The sequence below is a fragment of the Acanthochromis polyacanthus genome, chromosome 21 (assembly GCF_021347895.1).
Source record: "Acanthochromis polyacanthus isolate Apoly-LR-REF ecotype Palm Island chromosome 21, KAUST_Apoly_ChrSc, whole genome shotgun sequence".
Classification (NCBI taxonomy): Eukaryota; Metazoa; Chordata; class Actinopteri; family Pomacentridae; genus Acanthochromis; species Acanthochromis polyacanthus.
The window spans coordinates 27879819-27906285 of NC_067133.1; the positions used below are offsets into that span (position 1 = coordinate 27879819).

The following is a 26467-nucleotide window of genomic DNA, read 5'->3' on the forward strand; positions in this document are numbered from 1 at the left end:
TTCACAATCACACTAATAATCAGTTGTATATTAAGTAAAAATCAATTACTAGTTATCGGCAGTCTGTCACAGGGCTACATATACAGACACACAATCACTCTCACATTTGCACCTACGGGCAATTTAGAGAAACCAATTAACCTCAGCATGTTTTTGGACTGTGGGAGGAAGCTGGAGTACCCGGAGAAAACCCACGCATGCACAGGGAGAACATGCAAACTGAATGCAGAAAGATCCCAGGCCCACCCTTTTTTGTGTTATTATTAAAATAAATGATGAACGATTTGAACCAGGATCTTCTTGCTGCAAGGTAAAAGTGCTAACCACTACTCCACTGTGCAGCCCAGTTATAAAACAAGTGATTGTAAATACCAAAAATGTATTAAAATCACAATTTTTTGTTTGATATCATTCATTCAGTTATCAGTGATGCTAATTGGACTTTTACACTGAAATATTCTGTATTATTTTTAGATTTGTCAAAATAAATAACATTTTTTGAAAGCTTTAGAACTAAATACACACATAAAGGTCTTTATTCAGTCCTCGTTAACTTCCCACATTTTTAAAATTCTACACATTTAGTCTCTCTATTTTTGACTTTTTATTAATTTATTTAAGTATATTTATATGGCAATATTGTTGAAAACATCTTCATATTTAATGCAGTTTATTATATTATATATTTTCTGATGTGTAGATGCAGTTTTTCCCTAATAAATAAATGGAAATGTGCTATAAATTTGATATTCCCTTAAAATCAACTGTTCAGACTCATAAATCAGAGAATGAACAGCAGATGGCAGCAGCGCCGTCCTCAGAGAGTCTGTCTGGATCCACAGAGGAAGAAGCAGGAGGTGTGTTTTAAGAAACAAGGGTGTGTTTGAGCAGCTGAGGCAACTTCAAGACACAGCTTTATATGCTGAGACTTCTGTGAGAATCAAATGAGGATTTCTGCTCTTCCAGGTCTGTATTCGTCTGCAGAACTTCATCAGGTGTTTTCAGAAAAGTTCTTTACACTTAGAGGAAGTTAGTGAATCACTGATCTGCCAGTTTTAGTGTCAGACCAGACAAGGAGGTGAATGGTTGGTTTGGGAGCTTGGTCTGACAGGTTCTGCTGGTGTTCTGGTGACAGATTGTGGAGATGAAGCCCGGCAGCAGAGACTCTGAGCTCCAGCAGCTGTGGGGACGATGGATGGTCCTGCTGAAGCAGCTTCAGGAGGATCCCAGGGTGACTTTAACTCTCCTCTGTCACAAACTTCACGTCTTTTTTTACTTTTCCTCCAGCTGACTTCCCCTCTCCTCACCAGGTGTCTGTGATGCTGAACTCCAGAGTCGGGCAGTACCTCAGCAGACGCCCTTTCTCAGCTCTGGCCCTGGTGCTGTTCGTTGCCATGGCAGCGCTGCCCGTTGGACTCTTCCTCACCTTCGCCCTGGTGACCATCACCATGTCGGTGGTGGGGTTTGTTTTCTTTGAAGGTAGGTGGACTCAGAGAAAGCTTCATTTTATAGTGCATTTATTGTATATTTAGATTTTTGTCTTATTTTAATTAATTTTATTTGATCTTATTTTGTTTTATTTTATTTCACTTTATTTTATGTTATTTTATTTGATCTTATTGATCTTATTTTATTGTGTCTTAATTTTTGTCTTATTTTTATTTTATCTTATTTTACTTATATTTATTTTCAATTTAATTATTTTATTTTATTTCTTTTTATTTTCTGTTAATTTATCATATTTTATTTTATTTTACTTTATTTTATGTTATTTTATTTTTATCTTAATTTATTTTAATTTTACTTAAATTTCATTTATTTTTCATTTTAATCACTTTTATTTCACTTTATCCTATTTTATTTTATTTTACCCTAATATTCCCTGTGGTCTTATTGTTTACCTCTGTATTGAACATCCGTGCTGCGGTAACAACCTAATTTCCCTCTGAGGATGAATTAATATTATTATGTCTGCAGCTACTAACCAGTTGTTTCTCCCCCAGGCTTCCTGCTGTTCGTGGCCGGAGTCACTCTGCTGTGTGTTCTGTCCGCCATCGCCTTCTTCTCCGTCCTGGTGTCGGTCATCTCCAACGCTCTGTTCCTCACCGCCTCTGGCCTCCTGAACCTCTACGGCTCCGACCTGACAAAGGTAGAACCTTCGGTTTGTGGCTGTTTAGAGGAAAACTGTGCAAGTTTTTATCAAGTCATTAACCCCAAAGTCAAGACTGAACTTTTTAATCAGCAGTTTGATTGATTTTATTTATTTGTCACTCTTCCTCAAATAAATTTTATTTATTAACTTCTGTATTTATTCACCTATTTTCATATATGATTTTTTTTATTTTATCCTATTTTTATTTTATTGTATTTTATTTTGTTATATTTTATTCTATTTAACTTTTCTAAACTTTATTTTATTTATTGACATTTCTATTTGTTCACGTATTTACATATTTTATTTCATTTATATTAATTAATGAACAATTTATTACTTCATTTTTAGCATTTCTTATTCTGTCTTTATATATATAATTATTTTTACTTCTATTTATATCTCTATCTCTATTTTAATTCATTTTTATTTAATTTTCTATCTGTCTATTTATTTATCTACTTTATTTTGTTTTATTTTATCCTATTTTATTTATATCTATTTTATTTTTATTTATTATATTTATATTATTTTAAAAATAGATATTTTATTTCATTTTATGTTTATCTAATTTTATCTTATTTTATTCTATCTAGTGTTTCCTCATTAATCCTCTTAGAATTAATTTTGTTTATTGTTTCCTCTATTTATTTACCTATTTATATATTTTAGTCTATCTAATATACACTTTATAACTTAATTTTTTATCATATATGTATATTATTTTTACTCCTATTTTAATAATAGATATTTATTTCATTTATTAAATTGTATTTATTTATCTGGCTTATTTTATCCTATTTTGTTTTATCTAGTGTTTCTTCAATAATCTTATTAAATTCATGTTATTTATTGGCTTTTCTATTTTTATTTATTAATTTATATGCTTTCATCTAATTACTTTTATTTCTATTTTAATATCAGATATTTTATTTTATTTTATTTTATTTATGGAGCCTATTTTATTTTATCTTATTAAAATGAATGAAGCTGAATTTACCATCATCCTCCTTTCTGCAGTGGTAATAATGTGCAAATTAAAATATATTCCTCCGTGATATTAATTTTCCTTCCAGCAGAAAATCCAGAAGAAGGAGGGCGAAGCTTCAGCAGAGGAGGAGGAGCAGTAGTCTGAGGATGAAGACGCCTGAATGTCCTGTTTACTGATGAAACACATTTTATAAGCACAGAAACTCTCCTCTGGTTACTGTATGACTAAGGTTTAACGATGTTATTATCTATATATGTGGTGCAGAAAGTAAACAAAGCGTGGAATAACTCAGCTTTACAGAAGACTTATTTTAGTCTTGATACAGCAGAAACCAAATAAGCCGAACACTGCTCCATTATCTGAGGTTTTTGGTATGAAAAAGTCATTTTTATATGTTTGCAGCTCATCATGAAGATACACTGGAATGACTGTTATATGTGTGTTTGCTGTTACGGCGAGTTTTCAATAAATACTCATCAGAATGAACGTATAATCTCTGGTCCTCTGCTTAAACAAAGACAGGAGTTATAGAATAATGACGGTCCCTTTTAAATATTACAGTATGTTGTATGACACAGCACTGACTAACTGCTGCTCCACATGAAAAAAAAAAGTAATTTGAGAATCTGTACCTGACTTTGGGAGATAAAGGTTTATCCTGAGTCTGTGTTTTCATTGTGAGCAGCCAGAAATAATCTTTCAGTGTTTCTGAAGCTTCTTTTACAATCAGTGATGGACATTAAATGTGTAAATGCTGGAAAACAACATTAGCTAAAGAAATTTGTTTGTTTAATTTGATTAAATGTGAATGCTGCTCCCTATTCACACAAGACCTTGTGACACTAACAAGTCACATGACACCGGGGAGGGAAAATAGTGAATTGGGCCCAATACTAACTTTTGTTGCCAGTGGTTTAAACATTAATGGCTGTGTGTCGAGTTATTTTGAAGGGACAGTAAATTTAAAGTCATACAAGCTGTACACTGACTACTTTACATTCTATCAAAGTGTCATTTCTTCAGCGTTGCATGAAAAGATAGAATTTAATATCTGCAGAAATATGAAATACTGTACATACACCTCCTGCCAAAAGTTTTAGGACACTTTCTCATTCAAATGAATAAGAAAGTGTCCTAAAACTTTTGACAGGTTGTGTACATTAGCATATTCTGTGGGTTTTTGGTGCATTTTTACCACTTTCTCACAGCACTTCAATGATCAAACACCAACACTGGAGGGTGATTCTCATAAAATCTTTAATGGAGGTGATATCATGCAAAAAAAAAACAAAAAACATAAAAATTTGAAATAATACTTTAGGAAGGTCTACTTTGAGTTGACAAGAGGCTTTTAACCGAACAGAAACGCACCCAGTGAACACCGCCACTCAGTATTAAATGTGTTGAACCGTTAGTTAGCGTGCTGGAGGTCAAATATACAAACACTTCTTATCCAGAAATGTGGTTTTTCACTCATTCATTATTGCTTTTTCCTCATTTCAATCATTTCAGCCTTGATGTCACCGACTAGCCGCTGCTGGAAGGTGTTTGTGAGTTTGTTACTGAGGTGCAAAAACATTTTTTGTGCTCTATCTACATCCAAAATGTGACGCGACACTATTTTAAATCTGTATTAAAGCCGTAGATGCATTTCCTTAAAATACAATGTCAAAAAGGAAAAAGAAAGCTTAGTAAACACGTCCTAAAATGGATCCCAAATAAGATGGCCACCACTTGAGATTCTGCGACAAAATGATTGCTGGCATTAAATTTAAGATCATACTACAAATCCTCTTCTTACAAAAGCATCAGGATTTTCAGGCTAACTTTGTTAAAAGGTTGGCTTTTGTTTTCTACAAAGCAACATTCTCACAAAATGAGGAGCGTGTTGGTGTGAAACTCTGCGTTTGGCCTCTTCAAAACTTTCTAAGAGAGGGTACATGTGTTACAATATATGCATACAGAAACAAAAATACTCAGAAGTAAAAAGATGAAAAAACAAATACGGTGAGAAACTGACATAATCTTCATCAGGCACTCGGATACATTACTCTTTAATAAGACTGTACATTTTGTGCATTTCATTACCAAGTCAAACAGGTAGGTCTCATTATCGATGCTATTTGTGACATTATATATAAAAAAAATGAAAAAAAAAATATAAGCGTATACACCTCACATGTAAAAAAAGAAAAGAAAAAAAGAGGGAAAAAAAGCCTTTTCTCCCATTTGAACAGCGATGAAAAAAAGCTTAAGGCAAGATGCTGAACACAGAAATCCAAAGGTTGATCTGGGACGATCTTTGTTCAGCTCTGGTGTTTGTTGGCATTTACCAGTTCCATCATCATGAAGACTAGTGTTTTTCCCCGATAGTTGGCTCTCTGTCTCCGGCATCCATCCGTTGCTATAGGTAACGAGATTCCACCAAGTCATCTCCAAACCCCCTGAGTCTGCTGGGAGTTGCCTCCTGACGGTTCTACGCCGGCAGGCTCAGCTTCTTGCCTTTCAACACTGAGGACAGAGAAAGTTACAGATGAGAGCCGTGGCCAGGCCATTTAATGTTCATAGTTTATTTATTTATCTATATTATTTGCTTTTATCTGGTATTTTTTATGCCTCTACCTTAGAATTAATTTTATTTATTGTTTTCTCGATTTATCTATTTTAGTCTTTTTGATGTACAGTTTATTACTTCATTTTTATCATATATATATATATACTGTATATACACATATATTATTTCTATTCCAATTTTAATAATTTTTTTCAATATATATTTTTAATATTATTTAAACATTTTAACTTCTTTTTCTACCCTATGTCTAGTTTAATAATAGATATTTTATTTCATTTAATTATATTTATTTACCTAGTTTATTTTAGCCTATTTTATTTTATCTGGTGTTTCCTCATTACTCTTAACTGAACTAATTTTTTTCATTGACCTCTGTTTACTCACTTATTTACATATTTTTTGTTTTATTTAAGGTGCAGCTTATTACTTCATTGTTATCATAACCCTAACCCTGAAAATAAGCAAATTAAAAATACCGGTAATAACTTCTATTGATGAGTTTAAGGGAATCAGAGAGATGTACCACAGCACAAACAAAGAAAACAAGATATTTTCATGTATTAATTTAGAAAAATGCGCTTCGTAGAATATAAATTTAGCACAAAAATGCCGATCGGTTCAATGAGACACGAGCAGAATCTAAAAGTGTTTGTTTCTCCGAGGAGCTTCATAAACAGTTCACCATTTAGTACCCATAGAGAAGGAGTAAGGAATGAATGAACAGATGATCTCAGTTCTTTCCAGCTAAACAGTTCCAGAAACTATGGAGCCTCCAGGAACTTAGTAGAAAATGAAAGTTCCACGTGAGACGCATTTTCATACTGTAGAAGTAACACAGGAAAGTGTTGTTAGAGGAATTTTATAGCTGTAGATTCAATTAGACAAGCACGTCTGTGACGTTTACTCCTCAGCTGCTGCTTCTTCTCGCTTCTTTGAGCTTTCTCTACTTCAGACATTTGAATTTTATGTAGCGGGTGGCAGAAACACCCCCAAAATTTAATCAATTGTTCCTTTTGTCATTTCCGATGGATAAGTCCCGATAAGTCTGCAGCGGTGGATTTTTAGTAGGATCACAATCATGTGATCATCAGCAGGCAGCTGATGTAGTGTTCACTTGTTGTCATGGTTACAGTGATGGCGTGCTGCTATCTCGCATTGATGCAGAAATCTTTAACAAATCCATGGATCCAGACTATAAGCTGCATCACTGCCAAAATCTAATCACTTGGTCCTTGTGTCATTTCTGACCTTCCCTGAAAATTTCCTCCAAATCTGTTAGTCTGTTTTTGAGTAATGCTGCTAACAGACAGACAGACAAACCAGCGCCAATCGTCACATAACGTCATGCCTTCCTTGGTGGAGTAATCATTCTCTTGGTAAAGTCGCTGTAGTGGGAACAGACTACCAGTAAGAGCCACTAAATTTAAAGCCCCCCCCCTCTGATGAACATCTACTTCATACCACCTTAAATATTACAATATGATTTATTTTTCTATCCTGGAATACAAAGCATGAGCCAAATAATCCATCAACGCCATGATGAATCATTTCCAGCTTAAAACTGCAGCATGCTGATCAAACGGACTTCTTGGGTATTTTTTAGAAGACAAACCCAAAGAACCAATCGTGTCTACATGCAACATGGAGCTTTCTGTATCACCATTCTCGCTGGAGCGAGTTGGAAGGTTTGGATGGAGACTTCATAGATCCACACATTCCAGTGGAAACAATGTCCAGTAAGATCATTTTAAGGCAGGAAAGGGATTATTTTAATTTGATAAAGTTCTCAATGTGTTACACGGATACACAGAGATGAGTCTTAAGGGTTTAATCAACAACCAGAAGGTGACTTTTGGAAAAAAAAAAAAATACCAACTACATTGGAAGGATTGTGCAGAATTAACTGACTCTTTTAGCATATAGACTACCGTTCAAAAGTTGGGGTCATCCAGACAATTTCATGTTTTCCATGAAAACTCACACTTTTATCCATGTGCTAACATAACTGCACAAGGGTTTTCTAATCATCAATGAGCCTTTCAACACCATTAGCTAACACAATGTAGCATTAGAACACAGGAGTGATGGTTGCTGGAAATGTTCCTCTGTACCTCTATGGAGCTATTCCATTAAAAATCAGCTGTTTCCAGCGAGAATAGTCATTTACCACATTAACAATGTCTGGACTGGATTTATCATTCATTGAATGTTATTGTCTTTGAAAAAGAAATGTTTTTCTTCTAAAAATAAGCACAGTTCCAAGTGACCCTAAACTTTTGAATGTTAGTGTATGAAGAAAAAGCATAAAATCTACATTGAAGACTCTAAACATCTCTTTAGAAACTAATCTGTCTCTTTCACAGCGTCGTTTCTTTATTTTCTCAGACACTACACGTGATTAGTTGCAGCTTTTGGAGCGTTCTGGTGGAATTAAGCAAGTTCTTGTGACTGTGAGGAATGACGCAAAACAACAGAACTAACTGCAGCTAAAAACCACTGAGTCAACTGTGCATTTACAAACGTGGCCTTTTTAGCACAACATTTCCTTTATGTGCTTCCTGAGACTATGAAGTTTGTAAGCTCCAGTGCAGAGACAGTGATAAAATGAGGAAATACAGGATAAATGTCTTGACTGAAACTTCACATTAGTTTAGGTTGAACTTCAGAAAAAGTTTCAGGGAAATGTGGGTTTTCTCACGCATCATCTGCATCAAAACTATTCTAAGAAGAAATGACCACATAGAGCAATAACTTAATAAGCTATTAAGTTCATCTATGAGCATGTGAGCGTTGTACAAAGAGACCTTTTAAAACTTCTGACTCCATCTTTAAATGCTTTCTGATGGTTATTCACTTATTTTCTCGGGTCAATCTGAGCCTGAAGTCTTCACTGCTTGATTACAAATGAATAAACTCCATAACGGATGAGACCCACCTTTGGTGACGTAAAGGTAGAAGAAGTCGCAGTAGAGCACAGTCTGGACCACGCCGGCCACGATGGCGATCATGTCAAAGAAGCCCTCGAAGTAGAAACGCCAGATCCAGTTGAAGAGATAGAGGGCCCGGTACAGGCCCAGGCAGAACAGGTAGTGGGTGGTGATGGTCTCGGCCTCGCCCGTCTTACTGATCATAAAGAGCTGGGGCAGAATGGCCACCGACTCCAGGTAGATGGAGAACGTCCACAGGATCTGAAGCAACAGAAGTACAACTTAAATGTTACAAAGGGACCATTTATTCTCACAGATTAGCTCATTAGCCAAGAAATAAGTAAGCAAAATTTATTTATATAGCACCTTTCACAGTCACAAAATGCTTTACAACAACAATGAAATCAGGATAAAACAGTGTTGATAAAAGTACTAAATTGTTAAAACGGGAGTAACAGCTCAGATACAGTGCATCAAAAACAACAAGAAAAGTCCCCAGAGGGTGCAGTATTCCTCCAAGGCTGCTCAGTTGTATGATTTCCAACGGATGAAATCTTTAATTAAAAAATGATGTTGCGCTGAGCACAGGCGTGTGTTATGCATGTGTACATATGTACGGATACCGAATCACATGACCTGAATATGCAGCGTGTGGCAAGAATTGATGGGACTCAGAAACACCCCCACAATTTAATTAGTTGTTTCTTGAATCACTTCTGACAGATAAGTCATGATAAGTCCACAGCGGTGGATTTGTAGTACGATCACAATCATGTGATCATTAGCAGGAAGCTGAGGTAGTGTTCACTTGTTGTCATGGTTACAGTGATGCCGTGCCACTGTCTCTCAATGACACAGAAAAATAACAAATCCATGGATCCAGACTTTAAGCTGCATCACTGCCAAAATGTAATGAGGTGGTCCTTGTGTCACTTCTGACCTTCCCTAAAAATTTCATGTAAATCCTTTAGTCTGTTTTTGAGTAATGCTGCTAACAGACAGACGGATTCACGTATGCCGATCATCACAAAACTCTGTCGCGTTACTTGGCGGAGTAATAAAATAAATAAAGCAGCTACAGGTCAACCAAAAGCCTGCCTGAATAAAAACGGTTTCATTTGCCTCATAAAAGCCTCACAGGAGTCGACTGATCTCAGCTGTAGAGGAAGCGCATTCCACAGTTTTGGTGTAAGAGCTTAAAGTCAAACAGCACAGGTTTTATACTTGGTAGTGTCTACAGATACGGACCCGTACCCGTAGCCTGTGGCCTACGGATACGGCACTTTCCCTTAACATAAATATTAATGAGACGTACATAAATATTAATGAGCCGGCTGATGAACGCGCTTCGTGATTGGCTGGTAATCCGACGGACATAATTATTAATGAGCCGGCGACGCTGATGAAGGCGCTTCCGTGATTCGAGGTGAATCTGCGGAATGAATGGCGGAACTAACAGCCAGCAAACTATAAGTATTTTTTTTACCTTCAAAAGTAGCGACAGACTATTACATATTAACAACCTAAACAAAACCCTGACGTATTTTCTGCGTCTGTCAACACAGACCCTGTCACTTTAATGTTAGCGGACTCCGTTGAATGGCTAAGTTACATAACCACAAACGAATCTCACAATATCACAGTAAATCGAGTTTGTGTTTTTTTTTAATTCATGCCGAATTAAAGAGCTGCACCTCACCATTCACGAGTGTTTGTTTCATATTCGACATCCTTAATTTTATCTTGTAAATTAGCGTCCGAAATTAAATGGGAACATTTGCAATGGAGTTCGTCAGCCGCTTCCACCACTGAACGCGGTAAACTAATTAATAGGAACTGGACTTCAAACAATTTAGACACGGCGTCTAAAAGCGTAAAAACTACATTGTCTACGTAAAGTGTGAGAGGAGACGGTGTATTTTTAGTTAAATTATACAATGTTCGCCGTCAAAGTCATTCATATAAACTGCCTGTAATGTGCAGCAAATAGTAGTTAACCGGCGCCAGCTCTTCAGCGACCTTAACACGTCCGTACCTCTAGTACAGATGCTACGGGTACGGGTCCGTACCTCTAGCATCAACCTTTATACTTGGTTAGAGGGACAACAAGTCATTTTTGTTGAGCTGACCTAAGAGCTCTATTCGAGGCGTAAGGGTGAAGGAGGCCGACAATATACCACAGTGGGAGCCATTACAAAGAGAAGATAAGACTTGGGTGATGTGGGATCTCCAGTTAGTTCCTGTTAAAAGACCAGTTTTGAGAGGTGAAATATATAATATATCCCTCTTTGGTCTGAACCCACCTCCAGCAGAGAGAAGTCGTGGTTGATGAGAACAGCCAGACCTCCGACGGGAACAACCAGGAACTCCACTCTGAAGCTGTCGTGGTTTCCGTCGTAGGTGGCCCTGAACTTCATGTAGATCAGGTAGACGGTGGCGTACGAGCAGCCGATGTAGATCACCTGGTGAACGACAAAACAGCTCGGCACTGAGGATTCTGGGAGGAAAACGGACCCGTGTGAAGAGCTGCTGGTGACGGGCGTCTTACCTTCATGGACGTGTTGTACAGCGAGATGAAGGAGGTGAGCAGGTCCAGGTAGCGAGTGGTGAACACCAGAGCAAACAGAATTTGGCTCTTCCCAGAAATACCTTTAACAGAAACATCAGGCACCATCAGAACAACTTCACAAGCAGAACTGTGATTAAACAGTGACATCTACTGGAAACGAAAAAAAATAATATCTCACTTTTGGGCTTATTTTTCAGGCCAATATAACATAAAATCCTACTTTTTAGAGTCACTGATGACTAGGAAGGAACAAATCAAGGAAAAATCATCACTTTTGAATTGTTGATTAACATAATTATTTAAAAAAACAAACTAATGAAATAGGGCTGGACAAAAATGATGGTACCCATAACTTAATATTTTGTTGCACAACCTTTTGAGGCAATCACTGCAATTAAACGATTTCTGTATTTGTCAATGAGCGTTCTGCAGCTGTCAACAGGTATTTTGGCCCACTCCTCATGAGCAAACAGCTCCAGTTGTCTCAGGTTTGATGGGTGTCTTCTCCAAATGGCATGTTTCAGCTCCTTCCACATATGTTCAATGGGATTCAGATCTGGGCTCATAGAAGGCCACTTTAGAATAGTCCAACGCTTTTCTCTCAGCCATTCTTGGGTGTTTTTGGCTGTGTGTTTTGGATGGTTGTCCTGTTGGAAGACCCATGACCTGCGACTGAGACCAAGCTTTCTGACACTAGGCAGCACATTTCTCTCCAGAATGCCTTGATAGTCTTCAGATTTCATCGTACCTTGCACACTTTCAAGACACCCTGTGCCAGATGCAGCAAAGCAGCCCCAAAACATTACTGAGCCTCCTCCATGTTTCACCGTAGGGACAGTGTTCTTTTCTTCGTATGCTTGGTTTTTGAGTCTATGAACATAGAGTTGATGTGCCTTACCAAAAAGCTCCAGTTTGGTCTCATCTGTCCAAAGGACATTCTCCCAGAAGCTTTGTGGCTTGTCAACATGCATTTTTGCAAATTCCAGTCTCGCTTTTTTATGAGTTTTTTTTCAGCAGTGGTGTCCTCCTTGGTCGTCTCCCATGAAGTCCACTTTGGCTCAAACAACGACGAATGGTGCGATCTGACACTGATGTACCTTGGCCTTGGAGTTCACCTTTAATTTCTTTGGAGGTTGCTCTGGGCTCTTTGGATACAATTCCAACGATCCGTCTCTTCAATTTGTCATCAATTTTCCTCTTGCGGCCACGTCCAGGGAGGTTGGCTACTGTCCCGTGGGTCTTGAACTTCTGAATAATATGAGCCACTGTTGTCACAGGAACTTCAAGCTGTTTAGAGATGGTCTTATAGCCTTTACCTTTAAGATGTTTGTCTATAATTTTTTTTCGGATGTCCTGGGACAATTCTCTCCTTCGCTTTCTGTTGTCCATGTTCAGTGTGGTACACACCTTTTCACCAAACAGCAGGGTGACTACTTGTCTCCCTTTAAATAGGCAGACTGACTGATTATGAGTTTGGAAACACCTGTGATGTCAATTAAATGACACACCTGAGTTAATCATGTCACTCTGGTCAAATAGTTTTCAATCTTTTATAGAGGTACCATCATTTTTGTCCAGCCCTATTTCATTAGTTTGTTTTTTTAAATAATTATGTTAATCAACAATTCAAAAGTAATGGCTGTTTTTGATTATTTAATTTTCAATAAATTTTTATTTATTGTTACTTTTGTGAGTTTCAAGTGATTTCAGTGAGAATTGTGGGTTTTTCCTTCTTTAACTGAGGGGTACCAACAATTTTGTCCACGTGTGTACATTATTTCAGTTTCAGGGACACAGTTAGCTTTTCCCTTACCCACATGTAAACATTCTGATTGTGTAAGTAATCTTGGTGGTCTGTGGTCAGCTTGGACACCTCACAGAGGAGATATTTACTCTGAACAGCTTTTTAAAAAAATATTCATGTCACCAATGGGTTTCTGCCTCGTTCTCCATGTTTCTCCCAGGTGAAATGAAGCCTCTAAACAGCTCATAGTGGTGAATAAATGAGGAATGAATGGTTGTCTGACTATGTGTCAGCGGTCCAAAGGGTACCGAGAGGAGAAGCGATAACACGACCCTAATCCTAGCTGCACTCCAGCGGGTTTTAAAATTGATTTGAAGATCTGATGCTTGTTTGTAGAGTCTTGAAATTGACTACAGCTTATATCTGCAGCCTGTGAGCCTTATCTTTGCCTCAGATTCTCCAGCAGGCCTCTACTCACAGTTCCAAAGTCTCAGACGGTCGGTAAAGTCTGACTGGGCCTTTACTGTTCTTGTCCCTCAACTGTGGAACTTCCTGTCTGGAGGTTCTAAGCATGCTTTTCCAAATCACTTCTTAAAGGCTCACTTTTATCACATCAGCTATTCTCAACTGTCGGTATTTATTGTAAGCATTAATTTGTTCTTATTTTGTAACATTTAATGTTTACCTGCAATTTCTGCTCTCATCGTAACGCATGTTTGTTTTTGAAAGGTGCTACAGAAATATTGTTGAATTTCTGTTCTTCTTATCCCTGTTTTCCTTACATTTTCAGTCTTCAGCAGTGCAAGAAGTACTTTCACTTTTACTATTGTTATTTTGCCTACTCTGTATATACAACAATGTCTGTCCATTATGGAAAGCAGATCAGTCCTGTGTTGTTGTTCTTTTAATTTAAATATTCAAAAGTGATTCGGGGTTATCTGATTCAAACATCAGAGGCTCGAGGATGCTATATGTTGCACAGATTTTAAAGTACTTAAAGGCAAATTTATTAATACAGTGAAGGAGGAATGTCAGTGTTTTTCTTGAGAGGTCACTGTCTTTGAATAGCTGTCAATCTCTTTTACTATTTATTGTTAATTTGTGTATTCTGTATCTACTTGATGCAATTTTTTAAAATTTGTATGACTGCTACCTTGGCCAGGTCTCATTTTCAAAAGAGATCTCTAACCTCAATGGGATTTCGTGGTTAAAAAAGGTAAATAAATAAATAAATAAATAGTGGTAATTTTAGGTCTATATAAACTGATTTAACACGTGGATCTGATTCTCTATAATACATCTAGTTTACCCTTGTGCCTCAACAAACTTACATTAAGCTAATATCTAACCATTTTAACCCCAAATTACACATCGTTTTCGTTGTTTCGAGCTGTTATCCAACAACCACGTAACTTTGAACCCCAACCCCGCAGCTTTAATCACAACACTCCTTAACCCAAGAAGGATCCAGACTTGTGCCCTGTTGAACTAAGTCCAGATGACAGATAATACTTTTCTAACTAGCAACACATAGCACATGTTTATAGCAGTTTGGAAAGTGAAGCATGCTGAAATCTCGTGAAAGAAACTCGTTTAGCTGGTTAGCTACTTCCGTAGCGCCTTCTAGAATGCCACGTCAGACGCCAGACCAAAAAAATCGATCCCCAAACCTCAAAATTAACAGAGCAGGAGTGCATGGATGAGCGATGTGTAGAGAACCAGGAGACACTGTGGCGGAATGATGCCGAAATAAATCTGGTAAATGTGGTTTTTATTCTCAGTAAGCAGCATGAAGATACCTGACCTCACAGCTAGCTAACATGGTAGCTCTCATTAGCAACCCCTCTAAGGATGGATTTGGACGTTATTGCCACTAGTTTTATTATTCTACAACGTATTTAAAGTAAACAAAACAGTAACTTTGATTCGATTCAAACACTTTTTTGTTGACTGTCGCTAGTTTTCTCATTCACTGATTTTAGCTGCTGGCTTAAATGAATGAGAAGGAATCGTTAGCATGTATAGCTAGCTAGCTTTGAGGCTGCTGTGTGGGACAAGGCAAAGCTATATTTGTAAAAAATAAACGACAAATGAAGTTAATCAGTAACATCAGAGGAGCCACAGAGGTGCAGGTGTAACAGAACCACCACTCACCTGCACACGACCTGCTTTTCCATATTTTGAGCAGCAGGATGATGATAGCAGCCAGATGAGAGAGGTCTCCTGTCAGTCTGAAGATGTTCATGGCTGCGGAGGGAGGAGGCAGACACGGCGGGGAAGATAATGCAGATGTCCCGTTTTCAGGCTCGGACACACCGATAACACTTTCTGCGGTGCTGCGGGGAGGTTTGTCCGGTTGAACTCGGGGCTTCACCGGGCAGCTGGACGTTCACGGCTGGAAATATGGCGAGAGTGCAGGTCGACGTGGAAGGGGGCGTGGCAAGACACACAGGCGCGTTCTGATTGGAGGAGAATATGACTGAAGCACCATATGACCCGCCCACAACGAGCTGAACAGACAGAAACTGAAACCCTGAGATCCACATGTAGAGGAATATAGATATATGTCAATATCTATCCATGTATAGAGATAGACATATCAATTTCATACGTTTTAATTTATATATTTATTCATATAAATCTAAGTGTAGAATTATAGACTGCATATATAAATCAGTCAATTTATGTATAGTTTTAAGAGTGGGATTACAGACTATATTTAAATATTTACAGATCTGTATATACTTTAATTTACATAAAATCTAAGTGTAGGAATATAGACTATATATAAATATTTACAGTTTCATACATTTTAATCTATATATTAATTTACTTAAAGTCTCTGCTGGATTATAGATTGCATATATAATGATTAACCATATTATACACTTTAGTTTATATATTAATGTATATAAAGTCTAAGAGTGGGATTATAGACTATATATAAAGATTTGCAGTTCCATATGCTTTAATTTAAATATTAATTCAAATAAAGTCTAAGACTGGGAATACAGACTATGTATACAAATAAAGATTTTCAGATTTATAGACTTTAATTTATAAAAAATCTAAGTGTGAGATTGTAGATTGCATATGTAGATTACCAGTTTTGTACACTTTAATTTATATATAGTCTAGATGGGATAACAGACTATATATTAATATTTACAGTTGTATACAGATTAATCTATACAAAGTCTGAATGTGGGATTATAGACTGCATACATAGATTATTATTTTTATGAACCATAATTTCAACAACAGGCTACATATGAAGAGTTAATTTGCAAAAACAGATAACTCCGTTTTGATAAATTTTCAGAAAAAAATCTTTTATAGTTTCCTTGAGATAATATCAATCAAAGTGAAGTTGAGTGGATTTGACTCAGTAGAAAAATACATGACAAAATAGAGAAAAAAATAAATTATTAGTGTTGTTATTATCTCAAGTAAACAATATAAAAAATGAGTTTTCTGAAAATTTATAAAACGGAGTTACCTGTTTCTGCAAATAAACCCTTCATATATAGATTCACCATTTTATAGACTTTAATTTATATATTAATTTATTTAAAGTCAAATTGTAGGATTATAGACCATATCTAAAGATTTACAGTTGTACATACTTTAATTTATATAAAAAAGTCTAAGTGTGGGATTATAGACTGCATATATAGATTAACAGTTTCATACATTTGAATTTATATATTAATTTATAGAAGTCTAAAAGTGGGATTACAAACTAATTATAAAGATTTACAGTTGTATTTACTTTAATTTACATAAAGTCTAATTGTGAGATTATAGACTGCATATATAGATTAATAATGTTACAAATTATAATTGAAATAAAGTTTGTGTAGAACCACAGACTACAAATAAAGATCCACAGTTTTATACATTTTCATTTATATAAAGTCTAAATGTGGGATTATAAACTACATATAAAGATGCATAGTTTTATATTTTATAATTCATATTAAGTTTGTATATATATATATATATATATATATATATATAAACTTTTTCAGCTTTATACATTTTATTTTATCTAAAGTCTAAATGTGGGATTATAGACTGCAAATAAAGATGAACAGATTTACACATGTTATTTCATTTAAAGTCTCTGTGTGGGAGATCATAGACTGCATTTTTATACTTTATTTTACCTAAAAGGTATTTGTGCGACCGTAGACTTTATGTAAAGATTTACAGTTTCAGTTACCTGATTTCAAGCTTATGTCTGGAATTATAAATTTCTTCTAAAGGTTTACAGTTTTATACTCTTTAATTTATATAAAATCTATGGTTGACACTGTAGATTCTCAATGAAGATTTACTGTTTCATACACTTTAATTTATATAAAGTTTATTTGTAGGACTATAGACTGTATGTAAACTGTTAAAATTCCATATACTTTAATCTCGAAATATAGTTTGTAAGAAGAACAATATTCCCTCTGAAATGCAGCAGAATTGAAGTATAATTTAACTTTAAATGCAAACCTTGAACCTGCATTCTTGGATAGAATGCATTTATGGATTAAACCTGATTTGTTCTGAGTGTTGGTCTCATCCTGCTGTTTATTTTCTATTTAACTGATTTTATCATTAATCGCCACCTTTCCTGGACTGCTCCATCACCTGAAATTAATTCATTTTTGTCTCTACACTTTCAGAAATGTTGCACAGAGGCTTTCCTTATTTAAAAATGTGCAGTTTTGAACATATTTACTGTTGACTCATGCTTCAGTAGAGTCATGATTTGACCATTCAGTTGCTCAATACAGGGAAATAAGAAGGAAGTCGATGTTGAGGAAGTATGGTGACGTTCTGTCAGCATTCAGATTGTCTCGTACGAGGAATCATGAGATCATTCACAAGCTGTCCGGCCACAGAGATGGAGCGGTTGGTTTGGCTTTCTCTGCTGCTCTCACACCTGCCTGCGACAGGTGAGATGTCCTTCATGTGATTTATTATGTGTACTCCAACACAACTCCTGTGGATTAATATCTTTATATCTGTTGATTCCAGAGAGCTGCATATCACAACCCAACGAGACGATCTGGGGGAAAACGGGACAAATTGCCGTCCTTCACTGCAACATCAGTGAACCCTGCTTAGCTGGAGGCTGTCGGTACCAATGGTTTGCTTTTAATCAAAGTAAGCATTTTCGTCTCGACCTGGAGGGCGACAAGTACAAACTGGACGGAGCATCTTTACACATCAAGTCACTGGAGGCCAACGACAGCGGGATCTACCACTGTGCTGTAGCATCGCAGGAACCAAAAACACACTGTAGACAGTATGTAGGGATGGGAACAAGTCTGGTGGTGAGAGGTGAGGAGGACACCTTAACCTTAACCCTAACCCTACCCTTACCCTAACTTTAACCCTAACCCTAACCCTTTGATTTAGATGAAACAGCTTCTCTTTTCTTTTCAGAGCAAGCTGAAATTAAGATAGGATACATTCTGCTGTCGCTGCTCGTCCTTTTAGTCGTCTACAGCCTGGTGATTGTGACACTTGTTGTCAGAAAGGTGACTCAAGAACACTTATTTAATGCAAATGTGATGTACTGTGTAGTTAAACTAACATTTATTTTCTGTTCTAGGGTGGCTGCAAAACCAGCATCCACAGAAAGATGAGCAAAACTGATAAGGTTGTGGAGAAGTATCTGTCTTTTCTGTTTTGCACTGTGTGATGAGTTCACTGTTTTCAAAAAGGGGAAAAGCCCACAGAAAGAGGAACAGGAAACTGGTCTGTGTCAATTACTGACCAGCAAAGACTCCTGAATGTCTAAGAAGAAGTTGTTGACTTGTTTTTATATTATCGGTCAAAAGTTTGGGATTAGCCAGACAATTTCATGTTTTCCATTAAAACTCACACTTTTATTGCACAAGGGTTTTCTAATCATCAATGAGCCTTTCAACACCATTAGCTAACACAATGTAGCATTAGAACACAGGAGTGATGGTTGCTGGAAATGTTCCTCTGTACCTCTATGGAGATATTCCATTAAAAATAAGCCGTTTCCAGCTACAATAGTCATTTACCACATTAACAATGTCTAGACTGTATTTTTTGATTCATTTAATGTTATCTTTATTGAAAAAAACTGCTTTTCTTTCAAAACAAGGAAATTTCTAAGTGACCCCAGACTTTTGAACGTTCGTCTACAGAAAAGGAAAAGCTCAAATATCTGTTTATTAATATGTTTTCACTCATTTTTCCAAACAGAATAACTCAAGTAAAAAAATGCAGTTTCGTGATGTCCTACAAGAAATGTACAGCAGAAGGAACCTGGAGAAAAGCAAACAAACAGCAAGAGGAAATGCTTCTCACATTGAGGTAAATCTGGTTGCAGCATGTTAAGGTTAGATTTGGTCAACAGGCAACATTGAGCAAGTATGAAATGTTCCTACAGTTACAGCATGTTTCCTGCCTGTCTGGAAATTTTCATGAGTTTCAATTCCATTGCAGGCTGCAAACAGTGAGCTGGACTGCTCCACTGACGACATCTACCAGAACGTCTAGGTTTCACTGAAGGACGTTAAACAACAGATTCACACTTTCACCAACCGGACTGAAAGGAAATCTCAAAGTCGCCAAACAGTCGACGGAGGACGACGTTTCGTGACTGAATACTTTCTACAAGTGATGCAAGTTAGTTCCATCCGCTCAACTTTTCTCTGGAAATGAGCAACAAACATCAAAACAACTGTGCTGAGTCAGTGTTTACCGTCTGAAGCAACCAATGACGGCCAATGATGTAATAAATTCAGTAATGTAATAACATTTTGTCAATAATAAGAATTTTTTTTAAGTTATTACATTATTGGTTGGTTATTATGTTAATGGACTAGTATTAAGAAAATCTTCTGAAAATGTAATAGTTGCAGCTGAAAATGTAATAACACATAAATAGGACTGCATTTCTTCTCTTGTATGTACATTACCGTTAAAAAGTTTAGAGTCACTTAGAAATGTCTTTATTTTTGAAAGAAAAGCAGTTTTTTTCAATGAAGATAACATTAAATAATGATAAATCCAGTCTAGACATTGTTAATGTGGTAAATGACTATTCTAGCAGGAGATTTTTAGTGGAATATCTCCATAGGGGTACAGAGGAACATTTCCAGCAACCATCACTCCTGTGTTCTAATGCTACATTGTGTTAGCTAATGGTGTTGAAAGGCTCATTGATGATTAGTAAACCCTTGTACAGTTATGTTAGCACATGGATAAAAGTGGGAGTTTTCATGGAAAACATGAAATTGTCTGGATGACCCCAAACTTTTGAACGGTAGTGCAAGAGAACCTAGAACTAGACAGAAAATGACTTTTCCATTAGTATTATGAAGCTCTACAAGGCTGCCAGACCAACAGTGGTCTAAGTTTACACAAAAGAGTTATCTAAGGGACCGCTGATCAATAAAAACTTGGATTCTTCACAGTAATGTACAAAGTTAAGGATGTTTACTACAAGAAGTATTGTCAATTTTATGCTAAAGTTTTCCCCTTAGTGCAATATGTACATAATACTCTTAAGGTTTTTGGAGTTTTAGTGCCATTATAGTGCCTGTCCAGTTATTTTCAGGGTCCTAATGAGGATTAAGTGCTGTCTGGATAATGGATGGATGGGTGATTGGATATCTAAACAAATAAACAATATTCTAAATAAAGATGTACAACAAATAACTCTCAAATTGGCTCTTACAACCATAATTAAGGAGAGCCAGAGCTACATGATGACTATGACAACTATGCCATCCCACCATGCCTGTTTTTGATGAGCAAACTGCATAAAAACTGCAAAAAAAAAATGTTTTGTTTCCAAGAAATGCAGAATTATTTCAGTGTTATTACATTATCAGAGGATTTTTTTTCTTTAAATTTAATGCTAGGCCATAATAACCTGCCAATAATGTAAAAACTTATTACATTTTAGCCATTATTATTACAGTATTATTATTATTACATTATTGGCCGTTACTAAACTACTGATTACTACACCATCTTTGTCAATTTTTAGTCTCACTGATGTGATGAAGACGATGTGAGGTCTTAAATCTTATCGTCTCCTGGTTGCTGAAGTTCTATTTCAGGAATATCAGCAACAGAAAATATGCCAAATTATCTGTGTGATGGAAGAATGAACTGTGAATACTACTTGTAGAAATGCAGAGCAAAAGACACCGTACCTCATAGATCAAAGTGTTCAAAGTGTGATTAGAGCTGTGAGGAAATAATGCAGACATTTACATGAAATGAAACATTTTAAAATAATGAGCACACAGAGTGTAGATGTGAACACATTTTAATCCAAAACACTGATTTTATTTGACTGCAGACAGTTGATCATTCTAAAAAAATACAAGAAAAGGCACAGAATGTTCTGCTGTTTATCTAACAGCTTAAAAAGTGAAACAAGAAAAGAATGTGTTAGATGAGTTCTTACTGCCAGCTTCATAGAAATTCACATTAAAGTTATTTAAATATTCTTGTGATGCCTCCTGCTTCGTCATATTCTGTAGTTACTTTTATATATTTTTGTTCACTGCAGAAATAATTCAGATCCTCCCAGTGTGAGATGGATGTACATGCACTTTTTAAAAAAGAAATTAAAAGCTGTGATTTTCTTTGTTCCGTCTGTGTGAATTCTTCCCTTTCTGACTCCTTTCTTTCATTACTCTCGACAATAAATCATCAGGTAAGAACAGTGTGCTTCATAACATTTTGCTCTGATTTTATTCTGTAGTTTTGGGTATAATTTCAAGTGAGGCACAAATCTGTTGAAGACCCTGCAGATGTAAAAGCATCATGTTAAAATGAGGCTGGAGCTCCACATATAACATAAAGATCATGTTTGTGATGCTTTCATCTAATTTCTTCTATTAAATAAGAAAATACACTGCCTGTCCAAAATAAAAAAGTCACCACTTCGATTTATTTAAGCAAATAGATAAGAGTCTTCCATTGGATAATTACTGCAGTGATGAATACATTTCAGCTGCAACTTCTTTAACCCTATAGCTGATGCAGTGAGGAGCTTCTCATTTCTTAACCCTTTAAGCTTCAGTCAATTCCAGCCGTTTTCAGTACAAAAAAATCGCTAATATTCTATTTTTAAATAAAAAAAATTACGAAAAATACGGGGAATATTGGACGCGCATCGCGAGGTGCATTTCCTTGAAAATGACCGATTCGGGGATTTTATACCGACTTCAGGACATGTTTTGGATAAAATAGTTTACTGACTTGTGTCATCTGATGTAAAAGGTTGGATTATGGCCGTTTTTTGTGGATTCTTTTTTTTTGTGTGTAATAATAAACCCGGAAATGTGAGTCGTGCTGTGTGCGTTGAAGCCGTGTATAGAGAACGGATGGATGGATATTCGTTTTTGTCGGACAAATGTGTTTTTCTCACCCGCTGTGGTAATCACATCTGAAAGTAGTTTATACTGGCGGATTCATGAGAATCTAAGCTTTCCATTGGCGTATAGTGTTTGTATAATTGCGTTTGCAGCCGTCGGACATTCTTGAAATTCCTATGCAAATTAGTAGGTGTACCGCCGGCGGTACACTGAAGCTTAACGGGTTAAACAACCATGTTGGAAGAGATATCCTGTGGTCATGGAAAGGATGTTAATCTGTCTCAGAAGGGTCAAATTATTGGCCTGCATCAAGCAAAGAAAAGAATGAAGGAGATTTCTGGAACTACTAAAATCAGGTTAAGAACCGTCCAACGCATCATTAAAACCTGGAAGATAGTGGAGAACCATCATCTTTGGTCAGAACAAACTCTTAGATGATGGTAGGAAATCAACAGTAGAACTCATGGCTATGTTTAATAGTGAAAGTAAGAACATTTCCACACTAACAATGTGAAGGGAACTCAAAGGATTGGGACTAAACAGCTGTAGCTCTAAGGAAACCACCGGTCAGTGAAGCTAATCAGAAAAAAAGGCTTTACTTTGCTGTGGAGCATAAAGATTGGACTCTGGAGCAATGGAAGAAGGTCATGTGGTCTGATGAGTCCAGATTTACCCTGTTCCAGAGTGATGGGGGCATCAGGGTAAGAAGAGAGGCAGATGAAGTGATGAACTCATCATGTCTAGTGTCTACCAGCCTGTGGGGGTTAGAGTTATGATCTGGGGTTGGTCAGGTTCACCAACGTTATGTTCCCAAAGAATGAGGTCAGCTGATACCTGAAGATACTGAATGACCAGGTCTTTACATCAGAGGAGTTTTTCTTCCCTGATGTTCATGGACATGTTCCAAGATGATGATGCCAGGATTCATGGGGCTCACATTGAGAATGAGTGGATCAGGGAGCATGAGATGGATTGTCCTCCACAGAGTCCAGACCTCAGCCCCACTGAGAATCTTTAGATGTTCTGGAGAAGACTTTGTCTGACTCTCCCATCATCAATATAAGATCTTTTTAGAAAATGAATGCAACTCTGGACAGAAATAAATTCTGTGACATTGCAGAAGCTTGAAATGATGCCACAGTGAATGTGTGTCGTTCTCAGAGCTAAAGGCGGTTCAATGAAGTATTAGTGTGTGTGACCTTTTCTTTTGGGCAGGCAGTGTCAAACTGTGTATTATTATCTTTACATCATATTTAAAACTTGCAAAGATGCAGTTTATGATATGAAATCATTTCCTCTCTCATTTTAACAAATTCTGTTCATCAAAACAAAGATCACACTAAACCCTGATGCTGCAATTTGCAGGGAATAATTATCTATATTTAAGAAATGGGTCCCTGATCCACAACGTAAACAGCTAAATTTCATTTTTCTTCTCTCGGCACCATTAGAACATTATAGTTTAGCTGCAGTGTGCATTTTTGTGTGTATAAAACGGCAATGCCCTAAATCATGCAGACAAAAATCCTCCCTGGAATGTGAAAGTTTTTGTATTTAAAAATTCACAGAAATATTCTTTACAGTTTAGTACTTTTCATCACACCATATGTTGCAGCAAAATGTGCTCCTTCATATGAGGTGAAAAGAAGCCGGTAAATAAACATTAGACCAGCTTTGGTTCAGGAGGAGCGGGACGCTGTAAACTGAATGTATTTTATTCTTTTCTGCTGCTTCAGGACGCTGAATTTATCACTTAATCTGACAGTTTCTGAAGCAGCTTAGCATGTCTGTTTGGTTTTATTTTCCGTTTTATGATCCTCGGTTGAAAATAAAACATTTCTTTTGTGTGCATTCTGAGGAATCGGTCCATTTTTGCAGAGCACAGCATCGAGGATGACTGAGCATCTGCATTTAACACATGAAAGAACTTGATTCTCTGACAAGAATCATAAAAAAGGAATCTATGTAAGTTTTACACCATAAAAGTAATGGTGGTCAATAACTCAGCTCTCACTTTGAACGCAGGTAATAGAAGTCAGTAGGATGATTTTAAGTATGAAGCCACAGCCTGCATCAAACATTAAACAAGTTTCTACTTTCAATGCTGCCGCTAAAGAATTCCCCAAATCCCAGCTAAAGAAACATCCACCAGCTTGGCCGTTAGCTGTCGATGTACTTTACGTCAACCGTGTGACTGTTGCGGATGGAAAACGGCCTCCAAGCCAGGACTTGCAGAGCAGCGACACACATGGGCACCAGACAAACCAGGTAGAACATGACGCTGTGGAGGTCCTCCAAGGCGCTGGAAGCAAACACACACAAAGAGTCCGGATGTTTGCATTTATCCACACCCACATCGACGGCTGATTATCTCAAACAAGCAACACAAAAACGATAAAACGGGGTGCGAAATACAGTGCAAAGACAGTTTCAAGCACAATAGAAGGATAAATGTGGTTTATATGAAGTGTTTTTTAAATATATTTTAAACATTTTTATGCTGGGAAGTCATTATTTACTACACATGAACTTTAACACATGCAGGTTAAATATCTGGTTTCAAAGTGAATATTTCAGTGGCTCTGAATTGATGAAATTATATTACTGTTGAGACCAAATTCAGAATTAGAGTTACATCATCACTGACATTTATTCAGCTGAAGATAATAAAGAGACATTTTCCATTATTTAAATTTGCTGCAGATAAAGTTAATGCACATTTGAACACATTCTATGAATAATAACAATAATAAAACAGCTACGACCGACAACACATTACCATGAATGGTTTTTAAACAGTTTCATCAACTGAAGAGAGTGTGTGCTTAATATTACTACTGAGAAAGTGCTGGTTCAACCTTAAACTTGCTTTTATTATCATTATTGATAATAATAATAATTTATATATTTGTATAGTACTTAAATGAACAGTATGGCTCAACGTAATTTAGCATCAAAATAAACTAAAAACAATAAGGAAATAAAAAAAAGGTCAGAAGAAGGTTGGGTTTAAAGAAGACATTAACTGGAGATTGCAAATAATTTCTAGACCTTGACAAGTTGTTTTGATCATAAAGTAAAATACTGGATTCTTTGTCCAATACTGCGGTTTCTTTTGTAGATGAACTGAGGCATAATATTGTTGAAACTTAACTTTCTTTAAAATATTCTTTCTGCCACTGTATCTGTTCTTTTGTTACATGGCACCACTTGCACATTTTTTGTGAAGATTTCTATTTACGTCTTTTACTCCACTATTTAGTCATTTTTTATTATTTTATTTTCTTCACTTACTGTACAATCTAGATAATCTATACAAGGAATCAAAAGAATCCAAAATCACATGCAAGATTTAAAAATGAAATTAAAACCAACACATTATTAAAATACAAAGAATGAATTACGAGTCTCAGTGTTTGTTGTAAGAGAAAACTCTGATATGAGTGAGAGTGGCTGTACAGGCCTATACGACTTTAGAGTCAGTTTGTGTGTTTTTAATGCTCTTTGTACACCGATTGTTTGTTATAAAGGGCAAAATTCCGCAAGTTTATTCTTCTTTTTGCCCCTTTTCATTCAGAAGTTGGAAACTTTTGTTTTTGTATTGTATTGAATTGCTTTTTTCTTTTGTCAATGAATGAAATAACTAACTGTATGTTTGTAAGGGATAAAGTCTTCTGGAATTTCACTGTGCACACTATGTATAACGACAATAAAGCTTTCCTATCTTATCTTAAAAAGACAGTTCATTAAATGTCTTTTTTTGCACTAAAACAAAGTGAAAATCTGGAGCTGTAGTTATTTATAGGTTATTTTGCTGATCTTTGGGCTCTTGAAGGGCCAAAAGGCAGCAGAGAATTTGTGCAGGAGGCCGGTAATCAGCTGCTTGGAGCTTTAAAGGCACTTCTGTCAGATAAATGGAGTCACTGATCTTTGTCTTTGGCAGAATTCTGAATAAGCTGCAGCCTCTCATGGACGTGACAACAGTGCAATGTGTTTGTGACGAAAGCGTGAAGGAGTGGCCACAGTGTGTTGGCTGAAGAACTCCACCTCAGGCACTGTGTTTATGTAGGGCATGAAACTCAAGGCAGAGTCTAGAATAACACCTGCAGGCTTATGCAGGTTTGTACAGGTA

General features: G+C 36.4%; 4 protein-coding genes across 9 annotated transcripts in view; 2 read left to right on the forward strand and 2 right to left on the reverse strand.

Annotated features, from left to right (window-relative positions):
• mfsd13al (major facilitator superfamily domain containing 13a-like) overlaps nt 1-26467 on the reverse strand; it is a 228316-nt gene that overhangs the window by 196702 nt on the left and 5147 nt on the right. The window contains exons 7-8 of one of the 5 annotated variants that reach the window (XR_007938644.1): nt 22566-24637; nt 21263-22027 (exon numbers count right to left, since the gene is read on the reverse strand). Coding sequence is in view for 1 of the 5 variants with exons in the window: in XM_022202386.2 (XP_022058078.1) it covers nt 24496-24637 (142 nt within the window). In the remaining 4 variants the exon portion in view is untranslated. Of the gene's footprint in view, nt 1-21262; nt 24638-26467 lie in introns of those variants that run through there. The other 4 variants (XR_007938645.1, XR_007938646.1, XM_022202386.2 and 1 more) reach the window with 4 other exon arrangements.
• LOC110946407 (lipid droplet assembly factor 1) lies at nt 677-3629 on the forward strand. 2 transcript variants are annotated; one of them, XM_022187780.2, is made up of 5 exons: nt 677-966; nt 1136-1231; nt 1311-1479; nt 2004-2149; nt 3232-3629. In XM_022187780.2, the coding sequence occupies exons 2-5, from the start codon at nt 1145-1147 to the stop codon at nt 3280-3282; spliced, it is 453 nt and encodes a 150-aa protein (XP_022043472.2). In that variant the 5' UTR covers nt 677-966; nt 1136-1144; the 3' UTR covers nt 3283-3629. The 2 variants fall into 2 exon arrangements, with proteins under 2 accessions (XP_022043472.2, XP_022043470.2); XM_022187778.2 differs by having other exon boundaries at nt 682-966; nt 3229-3629.
• LOC110956726 (ER lumen protein-retaining receptor 2-like) lies at nt 4384-15383 on the reverse strand. Its single transcript, XM_022202385.2, has 5 exons — nt 15113-15383; nt 11194-11294; nt 10949-11107; nt 8654-8906; nt 4384-5654 (listed from the first exon to the last, which is right to left on the reverse strand). The coding sequence occupies exons 1-5, from the start codon at nt 15201-15203 to the stop codon at nt 5620-5622; spliced, it is 639 nt and encodes a 212-aa protein (XP_022058077.1). The 5' UTR covers nt 15204-15383; the 3' UTR covers nt 4384-5619.
• Nucleotides 16982-21600, forward strand: si:ch211-139g16.8 (immunoglobulin superfamily member 6). The gene is made up of 6 exons (XM_022202365.2): nt 16982-17910; nt 17993-18298; nt 18404-18498; nt 18573-18620; nt 19199-19309; nt 19442-21600. The coding sequence occupies exons 1-6, from the start codon at nt 17781-17783 to the stop codon at nt 19493-19495; spliced, it is 744 nt and encodes a 247-aa protein (XP_022058057.2). The 5' UTR covers nt 16982-17780; the 3' UTR covers nt 19496-21600.